At 44.0% G+C, this 20960-nt stretch overlaps 1 protein-coding gene across 4 annotated transcripts in view; it reads left to right on the forward strand.

The window, feature by feature from the left end:
- The window catches only part of MED1 (mediator complex subunit 1), a 42463-nt gene that overhangs the window by 14503 nt on the left and 7000 nt on the right, over nt 1-20960 (forward strand). For all 4 annotated transcript variants that reach the window (XM_053265412.1, XM_053265409.1, XM_053265410.1 and 1 more), the window contains 10 exons: nt 3415-3486; nt 3990-4064; nt 4460-4533; nt 7851-7940; nt 10258-10369; nt 10894-11018; nt 13264-13382; nt 14540-14741; nt 19001-19096; nt 19213-19318. In XM_053265412.1, the coding sequence (XP_053121387.1) occupies nt 3415-3486; nt 3990-4064; nt 4460-4533; nt 7851-7940; nt 10258-10369; nt 10894-11018; nt 13264-13382; nt 14540-14741; nt 19001-19096; nt 19213-19318 (1071 nt within the window). The remainder of the gene's footprint in view (nt 1-3414; nt 3487-3989; nt 4065-4459; nt 4534-7850; nt 7941-10257; nt 10370-10893; nt 11019-13263; nt 13383-14539; nt 14742-19000; nt 19097-19212; nt 19319-20960) is intronic.

The raw sequence follows: 20960 nt of genomic DNA on the forward strand, positions 1-20960 counted from the left end.
GTAAAACCGGTTCATGGACCAATTTGGGGTGTGGGGTGTGTGTCTACTGATAAAGGAGAATCCGGTGAGGATTCCTCTTTACCAGTAAAGGGGTGGGTGGGGGTCTTCCCTAAGTGTAGAGTGGGCAGGAGGGGAGTCAGTTACTACTTACAAATCCCGCTGGTGACTGTCCGGGGGCGGGGGGGGGTCTTCCGCCCCCCAGCCCTGCTGGCTTCCCTGCAGAGTAAGCTGGGCCAGCGTTGGCCCTGTTCAGACCTCTCTGCATGTTTGGGGGGCATTTTAGTGACCATGCATGTGCAGAGGCCATTTGCGTCACTAAAATGCCCAATGCCCCCATGCATGCACGGGGGCCCAAACTGGGCCACCAGCCTGGGCTACTCTGGGAGAGGCCAGAGGGGGTTGGTGGGATTCTCCACCAGCCTCACTCCCACTGCCACTGGGAGTTGTAAGTAGTAACTGACTCTCTTCTCACCCTCTTTACTCTAATGGAAGCCCCCCACCATCCCTTTACTAGTAAAGGGGAATCCTCACCGGATTCCCCTTTACCAGTAGAGCTCCATACCAGTTCGATTCAAACTGGGTTTCGTTCAACCTAGGACTGACCAAGGCCGGACGATTTTACCACAAACCTGCCAAGCCGGTTTGACGTCAAGTTCGACTCACACACCCCTTGTAAGCACTATGTTGCAGCAGAAGGCAGGCTGATCTTTATCTGCTTGGGAGCTGCTGTGGTGATTAAGGGAATAAAGTGCCTGAGCCCTACTGCCAGAGTCCCTGGTTTGAGAACCCCCTGGTATCTTACATTCCCTCCCTCTCCTGAAAGGATCATTTTTATTTATTTACTTACTAGCTAACCCTGCTCTGTGCGGCGCTTTGGGGCCGGCTGTTATCCTCTCCCTCTTCCTCCTGCCCCAGTATCTCCTCTCTTCCCCTTCCTTCTGGCCCTGCGCTCTCCAGCCCTCCTCCCCTCCCATTCCTCCCCCCACACAGAGCTGCAGCGGGCGGCCAAGAAGGGCCCTGCCACCGCCGCTTTTTCTCCCTCCTGTCCGCCCACTTCCCACCGCCACCTTTCTTTCTGTCCGCCCGTTGCCCCCTTTCTCTCCCCCGCCCGCTGCCTGCCGCCGCCTTTCTCTCCCCGCCCGCCGCCGCCTTTCTCTCCTCTGCCTGCCACCACCTTTCTCTCCCCCCGCCTGCTGCGTGCCGCCGCCTTTCTCTCCCCCACCCGCTGCCGCCTTTCTCTCTCCCAGCCCACTGCCCGCCGCTGCCTTTCTCTCCCGCTGCCCGCCACCACCTTTCTCTCCCCCCACCCGCTGCTGCCGCCTTTCTCTCCCCCCACCCGCCACCGCCGCCTTTCTCTCCCCCCTCCTCCGCCCACCAGCCGGTGGCCACTGCCGGCACTTTCTTCCCCCTCTCCTCCTCAGTCCTCACTTCAGAACTCTCTCAGCCTTCTCCTCCTCAGTCCTCACTTCGGAACTCTCGCAGCCTGTCGCAAGAGTTCCGCCGCCAAATCCTGGGCACGCATGTCCCACTCACCCCCTCTGGCGCCAGGCCAGGGCCAGTCCTTCCTACTGCCTCCCGCCTCCCAGTCCAGGCTGCAGCTGAGACGGCCAACACACAGCCAATCAGGCGCCGACACCGGCCAAACAGAGCTCAGCCAATCAGGTGCCTCCCTCGCCGGCATGCATTGCCTTGCCACATCTCCATGCTGGCTGGCTAAGAGAATTAATTATAAAGATTGTGGGGTGGTTGTTTTTAAATTTACAGATGTATATACTTTTGCATGCCTGGGGAGTCCTCCACACAGGTTATCAAAACCAGTACTTTATTTTTGGGTCGTTCTGCTTTGCTATTCCAGAGTGGTAAGCACTCAATCATCTGAGTTTGCTATTAGAAGGAACAATTGGGACCTGCAACAAAATGTTGTGTCTCTCCATCCCTAATGCTCAGTTGGCTAAAAGAAGCCCATTCCGTCTCTCTGCCTCCACATGCGCCCCCTACTCCTGTTGATCTGATGTGGGTTTTTTCCATCTGACACCTTTAACATTCCATAGCTATTGGAGGCCACTAAGCACGGTTGGTCATTGTTAGGCCAAGTTGTGTTCTTTTTTTCTTTGCTTTTTCTTTTGATTTGTAAATACACGTGCTGCTGCATGCTAGGGAGTATGAAGAAACCTCTGCCTTATTTTGGGTGGCCCTGTTTTGCTTCTGGTGTGATAGATACTCAACTCCTAAGTTTACTATTGTGATATATAATAACAATATAAATATAAATAAATAAATATTATGACCCTGCTCATTTACTATAGTGCCTCCATTCTCCTGCCATACACAATTGATGCTAACTGAGTTTTTGCCTTAGAACAGAAAGCACTGCACAGCTGGTAGACCACCTTCATGTTGTTTGGTTCAGCATAATAGCTGCAATAATTAATTTGTGAATTTGGTTTTTCATTGCTTCTCACAAAAGTTCTTCTGACTTTGAGGCTCCCTCAAGCTTGTGATCAGTTCTGTTGTTACATTCTTAGCTTTTTCTGCCCTAAGCCAACTGTCAGTTTAAAAGAATAGACTAGGATTCTTTATTTGCTATGTTCTGAATTTATATGTCTTGTTTCTATGTAATCTATTTTTTGTAGCATCTATAATCGTTCTAATACACCAAACCACTTAGCTGCAACCTATGTAGTGCCTTTGGGCGTTTCAGGTTCACTACAAAGTCACTGTAACCCATCTGGGAATTTCAAAGTTCAAGTTTAAACTGAGAACTTCACCCCATCTTTGGAATTATGTATCTGCTGTCACCCTTGAGGAATGGCAATCAATAAAGTTTAACTACTGTGCTCCTAAGTTAGAAGGCAGGACTTAGAATTTTCATTGTAGGTCTTGCACCCCAAGATATTTCTGCCTTCCAGCAGGAGAACAAGGCTGTTGCAGCTTTTAGACTGCATGGTTGATTGGTTTTCTCTCCTAAAGGCTTTTACTTTAGAATTTATCCTTCAGAATAGCCATCCTAGTTTTTAGGGGTCATGAGAGTCATATAGGAAGAAGTCCTTTCAGTCACAGAGTTCTGAGAAGGTCCAAAAGAACATCCACTCAGCAAAAGACCATTGAGATAGCCATTCTGGTAAGGCCTGTACCCAGAATGGTACATTACCACATATTGGCAGCTTGAGCTATAAAAAGTTGAAGGAGAAAGAAAAGAAAAGGTGAAGAGAGCTTGCAAGGGGGGATAATGAGTCTGACTTTGTAAACCTTGTAATTTTCTGGAGGATTGGGGTGATGACACGCCTTGGAAGCTGAAATGTCAAGACTGCCCTTTCCTCCCTCTCTTTAGACATATCTAATTTTTAGAATTGTTATGCATGTATATATGATTCCTCCAGATACTCTCAAACTGATGTTTTTCCTTCCTTCTAGAGAAAGAAACTTTGATGAATTTTCTATGCATCTGAAGGGTCTTGTCAATCTGTATCAAATGCCGGGTGACAAGTAAGAATTGATGTAATAATTTCTGTGGCATGGCATTAGCAACATCCTGGAACCTGTCAAATATTTGTTAATATTGACTGCATATTGTGGCTGACATCTGTGTGCCTACTTCTCCTTCTCTCCAGTACTTACAGTACATCACTCATTTCTTTTCGCCGCAATATGATAAAGTTTTCTCAGTTGTCTTTCGCCAGCTTTAGGAGAGTGAGCTCTGAAAGACTTACAGTGTTATTTCTGGGTGGGGCCCAGAACTGTTCCCAAAACTGGAATATATGCAAAAGAGAGTAATAACTCAGCCTTCGCCAAATAAAATTGAAGTTTCTCAGCATTCTACAGAGATGCCTTTGCAGGAAAGCTTAATAGGCTGTATGAGGTCTAGACCCCTTCTTGAGACCTTGGAGAGCTACTGCCAAACAGTAGTCAGATTGACTCAATGTAAGGCATCTACTTGTATCTGCTTTTTCTGTACTGATTTTTAAGACAGACTTTTCTTTCTCCTTCAGCAAACTCAAAACTAAAATGTATTTGGCTCTTCAGTCCTTGGAGCTGGATCTTTCAAAGATGGCAGGGATGTACTGGTAAGAGCAATTTGGAGCAGCATTTACCTGCTAATTTGATAAGGAGTGATATTGTCTGAGCAATGTAACATTGGACATGGAGGTAGCTTGATTCAAATCCCGTTTGAGCCATAGATTCTCTAGATGTCTTTGGGCAAGCCAACTCTCTTTCCACTGGCCACACTGAAGATCAATATGGATTTACTGGCCTAAAAAAGGAGGCGATGGGCGGGGGAGGGAGGGTAGTGTTAGAAGGAAAAGTGAGTTCCTCCTTGTAGGTTTAGCATCATGTTAAACTTAAGATTTCAGGCTGGAAATGTAACAAAGACAGTCTAAAATATCATCCAGGATAGTTCTGGGTCAGTCTTAGGTCCTAACTCTGCAACAGCATATTATGTGTCATATTCTGCTTGTAGGCAAGCTACCAATGCAAGCCCTTTGGACAAGATTCTGCATGGGAGTGTGGGCTTTCTCACTCCAAGAAGTGGAGGTAGGAAACTGCCCTTTACTAATTAAAAAGTGTTGGGGATTAGCATACATAAAGGGAGAGTATCTGTATGATGCTCCTATCAGGTGGCAAGTTTGTAACATGGCTTTTTTTTGGTTGTGTGTTGAGGGTGTTGAAATTGAAAGTGCTATGGTATTGTTGCTGTTGGGTTGCTGTCATTTGGTGCTGCTGTTTGGTTGTTTTCATTATTATTATTATTTTACACAGTCAGACAGGTCTTATTGACTGGTTTGTTTTATCCAGACATCGAGTCCTTCCCAAGGACCTGGGATGCCAGAATTTTATTGTCAAAGTTGTTGCTGTTGTTATAGATATCGTCGCAGAATATAGGCTGTTCCCAGTAAAGCTGCTTTTTGTAATTGGCTGATGGTGATTTCTGTGGCCCCTATGGTGTTGAGGTGCTCTTCAAGGTCTTTTGGAACTGCACCCAGGGCACCAATTACCACTGGGATTATTTTGGTTTTTTCTGTCACAGCCTTTCAATTTCAATTTGTAGATCTTTGTATTTGGTGATTTTTTCTATTTCTTTTTCTTCTGTTCTGCTATCCCCTGGTATTGCTATGTCGATTATTTTCACTTGTTTTTCTTTCTTCTCGACTACAGTGATATCTGGTGTATTGTGTGGCAGATGTTTGTCTGTTTGTAGTGGGAGGTCCCATAATATTTTTACATCTTTATTTTCTTCAACTTTTTCAATGTTATGGTCCCACCAATCTTTGGCTACAGGTAGCTTGTATTTTTTGCAGATGTTCCAGTGTATCATCCCTGCTACTTTGTCATGCCTTTGTAGTCAGTCTGTGCGATCTTTTTACAACAGCTGATTAGGTGGTCCACGGTTTCATCTGCTTCTTTACAAAGGCAGCACTGTAAAGAAGCAGATGAAACCGTGGACCACCTAATCATTATTCATCATCATCATTATTTATTTATTTATTTATTTACACAGTCAGACAGGTGTTATTGACTGGTTTGTTTTATCCAGACATCGAGTCCTTCCCAAGGACCTAGGATGGCTGAATTTTATTTTCAATGTTGTTGCTGTTGTTATAGATATTGTCGCAGTATATAGGCTGTTCCCAGTAAAGCTGCTTTTTGTAATAATAATAATAATAATAATTATTATTATTATTATTAATTTATTAATAAAGTTTTTTATTCTTGTTGGCTACCTTGGGTTGCCTGTGGAAAGAAAGGCACAGGGGTGTAGCTATAATTGAGCGAATGGGTTCAAAGAACCCGGGCCCCCCAGCTCCTGAGTGGGTGCTGGGGTGGCCCAGAGCGAGTGGTGGTGTAGTGCACATAGGGTGCCAACCACCCCCATGGGTTTCTAACCCATGGGGTACAGGGATCTCTGGTAGGGGCACCCCCATGGGTACAGGGTTCTCTTGTTTCTGAGGTATTGAGTGTGGATTCTATGATAGCAAATGAGATTTTCAATGAGACACCATGAATCCACTCTAATATGCTATCATAGAATCCACACTCAATACCTCAGAAACAAGAGATCCCTGTACCCCATGGGTTAGAAACCCATGGGGGTGGTTGGCACCCTATGTGCACTACACCACCAATCGCTCTGGGCCACCCCAGCACCCCCCATGTGCACTTATGGGGCTGCTGAAAGCTCCATTATAACTTATTATGAGGAAAAACCTTAAAGATGCATAAACTCCAACAATTAACCAAAAATCAGCCCTCTGCCCAAATCCTTTGAAAAAATTCAGGTAGCTTCCCTGCCCCTACCCGGCACTACCACCAACCCCACACCGCTCTAGGCCACCCCTTTCCCCCCGACGTGAAGCGATACACCCTTCATTATACCGAATGGGAGAAAACCCTAAAGACGCGTAAACTTCAAAAATCACTTAAAAATCATCCCTCTGCCCAAATCCTTTCAAATAATTCTGATAGCTTCCTTGCCCCTACCTGGCACTACCACCAACCCCACACTGCTTTAGGCCACCCCTTTCCCCCTGACATGAAGCTAAACATTTGCTGACACCTCCATGCTTCTTTATGGAGAAAAACCTTAAAGACGCGTAAACTTCAAAAATCACTTAAAAATCAGCCCTTTGCCCAATTCCTTTCAAATAATTCTGATAGCTTCCTTGTCCACCCTAGGAACTACCACCCACCACACTGCACTCTACGACACCCCTTTCCCCCCGACGTGAAGCTATACATTTGCTGCAATCCTAATTATTCTCTATGAGGAATTCAAAAATACTTTAACAATTCACCAATAATCAGAGGAGTGTCCAATTGCCTTGGGATTTTTTGGGTGGTAGGCACCCCTGTCTGTCTACCACCCACCCCACTTTTGTGCCCCTAGGTGCTCCACAATAGGGGATATGGACTGGTTCGGGTCCCATTATACTCAATGAGAAAAATAATTAAAAATATTTCAAATATTCATAAAAAATCATAGGGGTGTCTGATTGCTTCAGGGTTTGCATGGTTGTTGGCACCCATGGGTGCTCCACAATAAGGAATAATGGCCTGGTTCGAGTCCCATTATATCCTATTAGGAAAAAAAATAATTTTCAAAAATTCATTAAAAAAATCGTACGAGTGTCCGATTGCTTTGGGGTTTGGGTTACAGGTACCCCTGGGTGCCAGCTACCATCCTACCAATTTTCAGGTGTCCGAACTGGTTCAGATCCGAACCAAACCAGGGGGTGGTTCGGACAAAACCAAAACCGAACCACCCCCTCCTGGTTCGGACCCGGTTCGCAACCGAACCGGGCGAACCGGTTTTGTGCACATCCCTAAATGCTACATATGCCCCCAAAGCTTCTTGGTAAAACAGTATGATACAAAAGTGGCATAAATATATTCAGAGGTGCTTCCTGGCTCACATCTTAAGAGTCATATGAGAAAGAATAACATGGTTGACAGCAGTGAACCTGCCTGGTTTTTAACATGTACATTGCATTGCCACACCAACACACTGTTCAAGGCAGAAAGCTAGCTAGTTGAAAAAAATAAAAATAAAATAAAGCTAGCTAGTTGGTCAGAATACCTTACAGGATGAAGTGATGGATTTTCACTAGTGGCACAGGAAAGAGATTTAGGAAGGCCTGAACTTAATAAAAAGAAGTATGATAGCAGAGAGTAGTGCAGAAAAAATCCACCCCCCAAAACCCTAACATTTGGAAATCTGTTCCCAGAGTACTGATCTCCCTGATTATGTTGAATCCTAGGTGGACATAATCTTGTAGACCAGGACAGCACACTAACTTCACTAGTGCTATCCTCTGCTGTGCTCCTTTTCCCACTAATAAATTTTCTCTCTTTAGGTCACCTGATGAATCTAAAGTATTATGTTTCACCCTATGATTTGTTTGAAGAAGGTACCGGAGCTCCCGTCATTCTAAATGAGAACAACGGTATGTTTTCCTTGCAGAATATTTCTAACCATGGGCTCATTCTTGTTGCCTCTAAATGCACACTCTGAAACATGTCCCGGTTTGTTTGGAAGCTTCTAGAACATAAGAACAGCCCTGTTGGATCAGGCACAAGGCCCATCTAGTCCAGCATCCTGTTTCACACAGTGGCCCACCAGATGCCTCTGGGGACCCCATAGGCAAGAAGTATGTGCATGCCTTCTCTCCTGCTGTTGCTCCCCTACATCTGATATTGAGAGGCATCATGCCTCTGAGGCTGGAGATGGCCCACAGCCATCAGACTAGTAGCCATTGATAGACCTGTCCTCCATGAATCTGTCTAAGCCCCTTTTAAAGCCATCCAAGCTGGTGGCCATCACCACATCCCATGGCAAGGGATTCCATAGATTAATTATGCGCTGTGTGAAAAAGCACTTCCACTTGTCGGTCCTAAATTTCCCAGCCTTCAGTTTCATGGGGTGACCCCTGGTTCTAGTGTTGCGAGAGAGGGAGAAAAATTTATCTCTGTCAACCCTCTCCACTCCATGCATAATTTTATACGCTTCAATTGTGTCTCCCCTTAGTCGCCTCTTTTTTAAGTTAAAGAGCCCCAGAGCTTCTCTTTGAGCCCCAGGCAGTAGTTTCTTGACAGAAGCATATCCTCAATTCCTGTGAGCCAGTTTGAGTTCACTAGGTTTGTAGCATTGAGATTACTGCAATAAGTAATGAACAATTAATAAGACAAAGATCACGAATAGGAAGCATAAACTTGTGGTCATTTCCCTCCCTGTTTTCTGGTTAGTAATCAAATTTCAGCTTTGTGGACCTAGCGTGTCCTGGAGATAATCTAATCCAAATGACTGTTCTGAGGCAGGATCTTTAGGGAGCTGCCCAAAATAATCTTGCACATAACCTCCAAGCATGAGTTGTTGTCATTGCTAAGCAGGATCTACCCTGGTTTGCATTTGAATGAGAGACTACATGTGAGCACTGTAAGATATTCCCCTTAGGGGATGGGGCTGCTCTGGGAAGAGCATCTGCATGCTTGCAAGCAGAAGTTTCCATCCTGGCAGCATCTCCAGGTAGGGCTGAGAGAGACCCCTGCCTATAACCTTGGAGATGCTGCTGCCAGTCTGTGTAGACAGTACTGAGGTAAATGGACCAATGGTGTGACTCGGTAGAACATCGCTTCCTACGTTTCTGTGATCCATGTAGCGTGCAACTTGCTTGAGACAAATATTATTTGTCAAATAGTAATCAGTCAAGTGGCAAATGGAACTACTGTTAAATTCACATTCCCCTGGCCTCCTCTTTTGCTATTGCTGTATTCCATTCAGTTCCTCTGTATTGTTGATTTCACCACAAGTGCTACCAGAACAGATAGGCAGCACACAGAGAGAAACTCTCTCTCTGCTTTCAAATACTGGCCCTTTAAAGTATTGTGTGTTGAAAGAGTGAGTGTAATGCAGCCACTGTAGTTTTCTAATCAGACACAGAAAACATTATAATGTGATACCACAAGATCCAGCACCTGTTAGGGATGTGCACCAAGTGTTTTGGTGGGGCAGGGAGCAGTATCTTTAAGCACGAGTAAAGCAGGTCCTTTTCTGCTCCTCTGCCACCCCACCGCATTACCTGGTGCGGCACTGCACGCTGCAGCGTTCAGAAATCCCCGTGCAGCTGAAACATTGCACCAGCATCCTGCATGTGATCAGCAACGCCGCACTGACCACACACATAGCCTCTGCGCATGTGTAGTGGCCATGTGCATCCCACTGCCATGCGTTGACTTCTGAGCAGTGCAGTGGCATACTAAGAAATATGGTGGAGCAGCAGAGGAGCAAGTAAGGACCTGCTTTACTTGTGCTTAAAGGTACAGCTTCCTGCCCTGCTGAAACGATTCGGTTGGCCGCACCGAAGCAATTTGTGCACATCTCTAGCACATGTATCAGATTGCATCCGCTGAATTTCTTGAACTTGGAAACATTCATTGCTCAATCCAACTGTGCTTTCTGGCCTGAAGGACCTTGACAGTTATTAGAGGCATGATACTAGTATTAGGTGGTAATCATTCTGGTCTGTTATAGCTGCTTTATTGGTGTTTCCAAGCATGGCATCCTACGTGGGAGATGCCTCATATGTCCCTTTTCAGAATTGCATTGAATAATCTTGAAAAGAAGAGCTATGCAGTGTCTGGTTTATTGCACCACCGCAAAGGATTGCACAGAATCACCAAAAAAACCCCAACAACACTCCTCCGTAGTAGCAAAAAAAGCCTACTATAGCAGTTTTAAAGGCTTTCTTTCTCTTCTTTTTTCAGTCCCACGAAACCTGGGTATGAACGTTTGTGTTACAATTGAGGGAACATCACCTATGAACAAACTTCCAATTGCTCCCCTCATTATGGGGTCTCATCCTGTGGACAACAAAGGGTAAGGAGAAGGCACTGTTTAGTGCTTTCCTGATGCCATGTCATTACCATAATGGATAAAGAAATTTCATTAGGTCACCACCAATGGACAACATACATGTTGTCCAACACTTCTTGTCCTCAGTAGGTTTCCATAACTTTCTACATGCCATTCTTGCTAAAGGAATATTTTTCTCTCTAAGAAGGCAGGAAGGAAAAACCCTAAGGAAAAGCTTAGGTAGCATATTCTGTGGATGGGAGCAGCACGAAGCATTCATTGTTCCCTTCACTGGGAACAGTCCAGCAAAAGATACTTGTGCTCAAGTCCTACTGAAATCAGTGAGCCTCAGAGGCACATTAAATGCTTGTTCTATTGATGTCAGTGAGACTTCTATGTAATGTGTCTGAAGAAAAGAGATCAAGAAACTTACATGATATTCTGAGTTGCGTATGTTATTTGTTCTAATAATATATTCTTATAATACCAAATGCATACATTCATATGAGCATAGGTAAAAAAGCAAATGTCAATTCCTTCTCTTTCAGGACACCCTCCTTCTCCTCAATCACCAGTGCCAACAGCGTTGATTTGCCAGCTTGCTTCTTCCTGAAGTTCCCAAGACCTGTTCCAGTGTCTCGGGCTTTCATTCAGAAACTTCAGAGCTGCACAGGTCAGGCAGTGCTTCAGATAAGCTGTCACTAGAGCTTTAATAGTATCAATGAGATATTTTTAGTGTCACTGCCCAACACCTAGAGAGCAGATGTCAATGCATTTTTGCATACCTTGTTGAGGACTTGCTCCCTGTTCTCCAGAATTTTTGCAGCTAAGGCAGTATGTTTTCTTCAGTTTCATTGCCAGAAATTGGATTTATTATCTAATGGAGAATGTATCTTCCTAAGAATCATCATCTTCTTTAAACAAAGTAAGGGTCTATACTCGAGATTATAGTCTCAGATAGGAGATCAGAGCATGAAAATATATGTTATATAGGATTGGAGCATGGAAATACATGATACTATCTGGAAATGAACAGAAGTCAGAGTAAGACTGAACAGGATTTTGTGGTGTTAGTGAGAGGTCTCTTTCATTCCCCCCACTGACAATTTGAAGCTTATCTCTATATTGTTCTCTCATTCCGTATTTCTTCATCCTTATATTTAAGGAAACAAACTTCCAGATCTTTTTATCAGTAATTTTACCAGTCAAATTCTGTAACATAAGCAGATACAGGAAAACATCTTCTTTATATATATTTCTCTTAAGCATACCCATCACTAATCCCATGTGTGGCAGCTCTCGCAAGAGTTTGTGAGCAGCTGCCTGGATAGCGATGGGGACGAAAATGGTGGTGGCAGCTGGCCGGCCGGCAAAGAAAACAATGGCGAATGGCGGTGGCCAGCCAGCCAAAGAAAACAATGAGAGGGGGGCGAAGAAGGTGGCTGGCAGTGGGAGAAGACAGGCTGTGGCAGGAAGGGGAAGAAGACCGCCAGCAGGGGCGGGCGGGGAGAAGGCTGCAAGCGGAAGGGCAAAAATCATCGGTGGGGAGTGGGGGGAGAAAGTGGCAGCAGGCGAACTAGAGGTGCAGATGCTCTGCACCCAGCCCATCTTCTTCTTGTTGTTGTTTTTTAAATGCCTTAGTTTGCCTTTTCACAGCTCATGGTAGTGTACATAATAAATAAAACTCAGGAACAATAATATCACCAAAAAGAACAAGACAGTGGTCCAGCATGAATTCTGCAGATTAACTGGTCAAAATCTGGCAAGCTAGCCAATCAGCCAAAGCCCAGACAAGAGATGTGTTGTGTAATCCCTCCTAAAAGACAGCAAGAAGGGAGGAACTATGCACATCTCCAAGGAGATCCTTCCATAGCCTCAAGATAATTGATGCAGGGACAATGCTTCTGGCCACAATAGTTCTCAGTTAGTGGACTGAAGGAACACGAAGCAAGGTGTGGGAGTGGGAAGTGATACAAGGAGAGGCAATCTCTGAGATACTTTATTTCAGTTATTTATGTTCTGGTTTTAAATAGTTACATGTTCAGGGGAGCTTACAAGATGATCAAGTGAATAACACTACTTTTTTAAAAAAGTTACATAATAAAAAGACAGTTTAAGACTGTTAGAACAAATGTGGGACCCCTGCCATGAAGGGCTTTGAAGTGAGCATATTAGCAGCCAGTGCATTTGATATAATATTGGTTGTACATGTTTGTGCTTTCCAGTGTATATTAGAAATGATGCAGCAGCATTTTGCACTAGTTGAAGCTTTCAGTTTGTCACCAAAGGCAGCCTCATTAGAGTGTGTTGCAGTAGTCAAGCTTGGAGGTTACAAAAGCACGGATCAAAGTTTCTTAATTTATTAATGCAAGGTGGAGTACAGAAAGGGGGTTTCCATGGCACACAGCTTGGCCTATAAGTAGTTCTAGTACTACAGTTCTTCTCTCATTCCTCTTCACAGAGGTCCTGGGAGGGGGGGATATGCCTTTTCAGCGATTGGAAGCTGGGTGGGGGGAAGTCTGAGACTTAGAGAGCCTACAGCTTGTTATTAAAGAGCCTACGACTGGACTCTTCCCAGTGTTAAGTTTATAGGTGAACGGGCATTTGAACCTAAGTCTCCTGGGTCCAGATTGGGACTGCACAGACTCTTATGTTAGCTCTATTATGTTGATGGTTTTATAGTCCTTGGTATTTAATTTTCAGATAGGAATATGTGCATCAGTGAGTTCTGGATTCTTAAGTATAACCATTTCACACATCAGTGAGCATCTCCCAAATGAAGAAGTCACAGTATTAAACAGAAACATTTTTATAATCCCCTCTATTAAAAACTTAAGGTGTGGGTAGCAGCTGCTACTGTTTTTGATAAATAGGCAAGCCTTTAGGTTAGGTGGTCATGGTTTCTTTTGTATCCCCAGGCATCCCATTGTTTGACGCACCCCCAGCATATGTCCCTTTGTATGAACTTATAACACAGTTTGAGCTATCCAAGGAGGTGGACCCTGGACTGTTGAACCACAATATGCGCTTCTATGCGGTAAGTTATGAAGTCGGTACTTAAAACATATACAATTAGGAACAGGTCTGGAAAAATCTCAGGCACTCAGTCTAACATTGATATTATAGAGGGGGGCCTTCTCTGTAGCTGCTCCTGGACTGTGGAATGCACTCCTTGCAGAAATCTGTAATTTGAATTCATTATTGGCCCTCAGGAGAGTCCTCATAACCTATCTGCTTGGTCTGGCCTTCCCGGGTTTTTAATTTGTTCTAAATGTTTTTTACTTGCTGATAACCTGGTTTTCCAGGGTTTTTAAACTGTTTTGAATGTTTTAACTGTTAATTGTTTTATGGTGTCTTACAGTCTCTGTTTTTAATTGTTAATCGATTTTAATTGTTTTGTTTTAATGTAAACCACCCTGAGCCATTTTTGGAAGGGTGGTATAGGAATCGAATAAATAATAAATAAATATTAGGCCCTTAATGTAGTCTTTCTCACCATGACTAGATTAGATTATCTTTAGCAGTAGAAAATCTAGGTTCTGTGATCAGAATAAACTACATTGCTAGAGACTTTTTGCTCATAAGGTTGTCCAGAATTGACTAAGATGAGAACCTGCCATCATAGCCTCCTCCAAAACTTCTGGAATGTGTGGGCCCAAATATATAGTAGTAAGCCCATTTCTAAGAGAGGGAGGAAGTGTGTGTGTGTGTAGGGGGTGGGGTGGGGGCTTGAACTGAAATGAATTGGATTGGTCCACTTACAAGATACCCCATATGATTATATTTGTGATAAACTAAATCTACAAAGGATTTCAAACATTTCTGGATTTGAGGCTTTATGAATTGATGATAATTTCATGCTGTCTTCTGAGGAGTCACTTAAAATGTTGCAGTTGGTAAATATAAAAACTGTTGACTATCAAACTGTAATAAGATAGTAGAAAGATAGTCATTTAATTCCAGTGCCAAAGGAATAACTGTTTTGTTCTCAAACTATATAATATGGAGCCAAACAAAATGGGCAAGTTCAGCTTAAGGTTTAGCACCGAGTTCAAACATCCTGTAATGCAGCTTATTTTCCTTCATAAATAGTAGTTGAGTTTGCATCTTCTGGATGCACATGGGTTTTTTTTTTTAGCATTTATCCATGTTTTAGATTAGAAAGTGAGAATTGTTGGTTCCCCCCCACATCAGGCTCTGCCAGGACAGCAGCACTGCTACTTCCTTAACAAAGATGCACCTTTGCCAGATGGACGAAGCCTTCAAGGAATTCTACTTAGCAAAATTGCTTTTCACCACCCTAGTCGGGTGCCTCTCATCCTCAACTTGATTAGGCATCAGGTGGCCTACAACACACTGATAGGCAGTTGTGTCAAGAGAACAGTCTTAAAAGAAGGTGGGTGCTCCCCACAGTAAGTTGCTTGAAATGTTTTTCAAAGATGTTGGTTCTCATGATCTATGTTTTATATGGACACTCGCTGACATGTTCATCCCAGAGTATAAAAGGTGGGTAAAATAATGTGTTCAGGCAGCATTCATTAGTAAAAGAAGCAAGCTTTTGAGTTCCACAGAAGCTCTTCAGATAGAATGCAGAGGTAGCTAAATTTAACTTTCATCATTAAATATTTTTGATAATTCTAGAAACACAGAAATAAAGTTACAAAAGGCTACTGCAGATATTGGCACAGTTCAGACATCATATGAAACCAAGGTTTAAACACGGTTCTTTGCCACACACATGATTCTCGTGGTCGCTTTCCTTCTTCCTTCCCTGGTTTTGCTGAAATATCCAAACTCAGCAAATCCCAGCTTGTTCTAGCCAGAGCTTCTGAACAAGCCAGGATATAAAACTGGGATTCAATCAGTCATGATTAAGCTATGGTTCTGCATGATGTCTGAACCAGACCCATGCCTCTGTCCTTCTGCTAGTCAGGAGGCATTTGAAATAAATACTTTGTGGTGATGTCACTATAACATTTAGTAGCTAAGAATATACTTACATTACTAATCAGTCTTCCTCTCTAAGAAAAGTTTTCTGTTTGCCAGATAAAACATAGGAGCTCTTCTTATGATCAGTGAGAAGAGCTCGGGGGCGGTCTGCGGGGAGAGTGAGTTACATTCACTCTCCCTGCAGGCAAGCATCGGCTCCTGCCAATAGCTCCAGGGGTTGAGGTGCAGGGAAGCAAGTGCGCAGTGCCAACTGCAAGGTTTTCCAGGAATGGAACCCTCGTGGTTGGTGAGGGATGACTGTATCTGACTCCAGTTGGCATTATTGGGATTCCCCCTGAGTGTGCCAGCCATGGCTGATACACGAGCACAAAAATGGGGTTAAGAGAGCACTTGCTCCCTTAACCTCATTTAGAAGGGAGACTACTTAGATGGGTTTGCTGCTGTGAAGCTGCTGGAATCTGGCCCGATCCCGGCAGTTTATATACATGTGCAAAACCAGGCTGGGCTCCCTTAGCCCAGTTTTGCACGCACGTGTGAATAGCCTCATATTTAGATCCACCACTACATTCTTAGCTGAATGCAGAGAGACTCAGTTTTGTTAATCTGTGATGTCTCATTATGATAGTTTGAAGAGCCTGGCTATGAGAGAGGTCCCCTGATCTAAGTTAGAACCACTATTGACTTTAGACAAACAATTGAGCCTTTGGTTTCAATCAAACAAATTTATTCAGGGTAAATCTGACAAACAAGCATAATAGTCTGGAGTCAGATACAGTCATCCCTCACCAACCACGAGGGTTCCATTCCTGGAAAACCTTGCAGTTGGCAAATTCACCGTTGACAAGCAATAGGAATGCATTGAAAACGGGGTTAGGGGAACCACAGTCACGAAAGGACCGCAAAATACAGTAAAAAATAGAAAGAATTGGCCCATGACCCCCAGAAATGACCCCCTGAAATCCTCCCCCCCCCAAAAAAAAACAACCCCCAAATATCAAACAAATCTCGCCAAATTGCAGATACTCAGGTTGTGGTTGGTGAGACCAGTTGCAATTTCCCAATCATGGATATTCAAATCTGCAATTGGGAAACCCCAGGGTTGGGGAGGAGTGACTGTGTTTGAGATTTGCAGCCTACAACTTTATTAATTTTATCAAAGTTCTGGATACTACAGACTGGCAAGAACCAGATACCCATTTACAGTCCAAGTTCAGGCTACCCAGCAGTCCAGTAAATCAGAAATTTGTCGCTATAGTCAGGAGATATAAAGTGAAGTCAGAATATAAGTCAGAAGATATAAAGTGAACGAGGACAGACTAAAAGGCAGGCTACACACATGGATTAGCAGACTTAAGAGCTTTAATTCTGGCATACCCTAAGAATAATACTTTATTAACATGTATAAGCCACTTTTCTTTCCAAAGGAAGTCCAAAGTAGCTTACATTATAAGCATAGAATAACCTTAGAAAACATAGAGCAATGCTAACATAACATTGCAGTTTTTTGTGCAGTGATAGCATGGTGGCATGGTTCCACCATGAGAGAGTGAGTTCCAATGTGTGTTAGGAAGTCCTCAGTTCAAATCTCAGAGCATAAGAACAGCCTCTGGTCTATCTGGTCGAGCATCTTGTTTCCCTCGGTGGCACCCCAGTTGCCACTAGGAAGCCCACAAATAGGAGATGAGAGCATGCCCCCCTTTCTGCTGTTGCTCCCCTGCAACTTGTATTCAGAGACATAGTACCTCTGAACCTGGAAGCAACATATAGCCACCAAGACATTAAGATACCTGTTCTCCATGAACCTGTCCAATCCCCTTTTAAAACCATCCATGTTGGTAGACATCACCACATCCTTTGGCAACAAATTACACAGACTAATTATACACTGTTTGAATAAGTAGTTCCTTTTATCTGTGCCGAATTTCCTGTCAACTAGGGAATGACCGCTAACTTTAGGGTTGTGAGAGAGTTAGAAAAAGTCCTTTTATCCACTTTCTCCACACCATGCAGATCTCTATCATTGTCTCCCCTTAATCAATTTTTTCATAAACTAAGACACTCCAAATATTATAGCATTTCCTCATAAGGAAGCTCCTCTTGCCCCCTGATCATCTCAGTTGTCCCACACTTTTCCAGTTCTATAATATCCTTTTTGAGAGGTGGTAAACGGAACTATACACCGTATTCCAAATCTGTCCACACCATAGATTTCTATAAGAGAATTATAATGTTAGTAGTTTTATTTTCAATCCCCTTGCTAATCATCTCAGCCATGAATGCACAGAGTGGCCTTAGGCAAGCCACTGTTCTTAATCCCCACCATAGTATTATTATGGGGATAATAATACTATCCTATCCTACATGGGAGTGGTAAGGATTACCGAAATTATTGCCTGTTTCACACCGATACTGGACTGATTCACATGGTTTAGCAATCGAGGATCCAAGCCGAGCCTGCATACCCCTCCTCCCACACATCACCTTGAGGCTATTCACACGACTGAAGAAAATTGGGCTAGCCTCCGCTAGCCCGATTTTCTTCAGTCATGAGAACCATCGGGCTCGCAGCCAAGCCCGGTGGTTCTTGAGCGGCTAACCTGCTCAAGTATCCCGCCCCTTAGCCCGGGTTTGCGGAGCGAGTGCGGAGCGAGAGGAGACCCCCGGAGGGGAGGCAAAAAGCCGCCTCCCGGCTCCGGGGGTCTCGCCAGCATGCCCTGCGCGCTCGCACAGGGCATGCTGGAGCTTGCGGGGGCCAATTGGCCCCCGCTCCCCCCAGCCCCTGCTGGCTCCGTCACAGAGCCGGCAATTATGTGGGTGGCCAATCTGGCTGCCCAGGGCGCCCTCCCCGCGCACTCGAAGAAACCGGGTCTCACTGATCGTGAGACCCGGTCCAATATCTCATGTGCTACCTGGTATCCTGGCTTGTAGCCAAGGGCAGCTGGGGTCAGGCAGGTCTAGATCAGTAAGCACCCAGGACAAATACCAAATTGGCAAATGGACTTTTGAACTAGATTTCACAGATGTCATCATGATGGATCTCCATGGATCAAAACACTAGTAGTTTGCACCACCACCACGCAAACAAATGTGATTAAGAGAATTAAGATAAATCAGATGAACCCAAATTTGTCTTATGCAGGGTTATGGTATTTGTCTTATGTAGGGCAGATCCATAAGAAAGGGAGGGATAAATGGCTATGGCATGGAGTTCTCCAAGGCAAGGAGCATTTCTGCAAATCCAGCCTGATTCTTAGCATATTTACTCAAATTACTGAGTTCAATGTGGACTTCTCAATAATTGATGCTTAGAAATGTAGCCTTAGTAACTGCTCTGTTGTTCTGCAACACCTTAATCCAACCCAACTGGGGAGGCACACTTCCTTAATTAAACCAAGCAGGTTTGAAGGTCCTGTAATCCTATTCACTTTTTACAAATAGCATCTGACTGCTTTAAGGCTTCTGTCAAAATATAACGCACATCTCCATATGGGAGAGACAAACTGCTCCCTGACCGACAACTTCCTCCCAAATTTTGCATGCCGGAATGGTATAAGCTAGTTGCAATAGTCTCCCACATTTTCCTGAATTTAGCTGTGAAGTGAATACCTTTTTGTTTGCAAACCAAAAGAAACAAGGGCTCTAGTCCAATAGATGCCCAAAGCAACCAGGTCCTTGTTATATTAATAAGCCCTTTTGTCTTTGCAGATTCCCCAGGGATCCTGCAGTTTGAAGTCTGTCCCCTGTCTGATTCCTGCTTCAGTGTGTCCTTTCAGCATCCAGTAAATGACTCCTTAGTTTGTGGTGAGTTGAGTGAGTGAGGGGAAGGGTAGAGTTTCAGCAGGAAGATATATGTATAAACAGATTTGGTGATAAAGATGATTCTATTTTCAATTTAATACTCTCCCTATATCTTTCAGTGGTCATGGATGTACAAGATTCTACCCATGTGAACTGTAAATTGTATAAAGGGCTCTCTGATGCACTCATCTGCACAGATGACTTCATTGCTAAAGTCGTTCAAAGGTATGCCATGCGTCTTAAGCTGAGAAAAACTGATCTTTAGAGATTGTGGTTAAAGATAAACTTGACTCTTCAGGAGTGCACTGAAATGAAAGGTGCACTGAGAGAAAAGGTCCAATGAGGAAAAGTCATTTATAGTGACATTTTCCTGCCATATATATTCATATAAGGTCAGCTTTACTAGTAGGGTTCTGTCCACTCTTAAAGCCCTGTAACAGTCCTTCTGAAAGTGGCTCAGATTGCTGTACTTTGAGAAGCTATACCGTATACACTGGTTGCCAGTCAGTCCTTAATTTGCTGCTCCAGAGGGTGTGTATTGCTTCTAGGCAGCTCTTTTGTATGAGCTGGATCTGAAGTCTGCTTTTGTGTGGAAAAGATTAATTAGTGTGCTGTTGCCCAGCAGGAGGTGAAAAACACAGCATCTTGCTCTTTGTGTTGCTTTTGCTGGTGAAAAAAGAGATCTGGATGGAGTTCTTTCTCCTCCAGTAGGAGGAATCTGCTGCCCCAGCACGGACCAGCAATGGAGGGCCACTCCACACACCATGTTTTTGCTATACATTGAAGCTCTTCTTGTGATCAGTGAGAAGAGCTTCAGGACTAACTGTGGGGAAGGAGAGTTTACCTTCCCCTCCCCGCAGACAATCAGTGTTCCATCCCTGGACAGGCAGATTGCCCACCCAGACGAGTGGCAACTCTCCTCCGGGTGGGGCGGACTTCGTGAAGCAGCACAGTGCCCCGCCCCCTGAGCCCCAGTAATGCACCGCAAAAGTGCATGGTGCATTATTGGGATCCCGCCCCCCAGTGTGACACACAATCAAAAAAGAGGGTAAGGGAGCACTCACTCCCTTAACCTTGTTTAAGAGGGTGGCTATTTAGGCAGGCTTGCTGTCTTAGAGCCACCGGGCTCACCCTCAAGCCCAGTGGTTCTCACGAGCATGCAAAACCAAGCTGGGCTCCCTTAGCCCAGTTTTGCTTGCTCGTGTGAATAGCCTCGTTGTGTGTAACAAATGTAAATACAATTATGATATGCATTTTCTATTTCACTCTATGTATTTGGCTCTGCCTCATTGTCTACACAGAGAAATAGATGTGTTTTCCATGCATGATTGCGCATACCCTTCTTTATACTGAGGAACTTTGCTACACCCCTCTTAACTGAGCAGAGGAGTACCTTCTTAAAGTGGTGATTCTCTTTATTGAGCAGGGAGAGAGCAACTAGCCCTATCCATCCCCAGCACAGCATCCCTCCAGTGGCTGTTGCTGGTGTCTAGCTTATGTTTCTTTTCAAGATTGTGAGCCCTGTAGGGACAGGGAGACATTTAATTTATTTTTATCTATGTGGACTGCTTTGGGAACTTTGGTTGAAAAATGATATATAAATATCCTTCATATTCATGAAGTGATAACTATATGAAATATGTCAGGTTTGAAGAAGTTCTGAAAAAAATGATATCTTCTATCTCTTATGCCCACCATGCATCCTCTAGTTCTTGGAGAAAGGGAGGAAAATAGTAAATTAGGCAAATTTATCTTGATATGAATTTGATGTATTAGTAAATTAGGCAAATTTATCTTGATATGAATTTGATGTATTCTGAGCTCCAGTTTGGGTTTCTTTGGTACATAATGTGCATTGTGGTCTGTA

This window comes from Hemicordylus capensis, chromosome 6 (assembly GCF_027244095.1).
Source record: "Hemicordylus capensis ecotype Gifberg chromosome 6, rHemCap1.1.pri, whole genome shotgun sequence".
Classification (NCBI taxonomy): Eukaryota; Metazoa; Chordata; class Lepidosauria; order Squamata; family Cordylidae; genus Hemicordylus; species Hemicordylus capensis.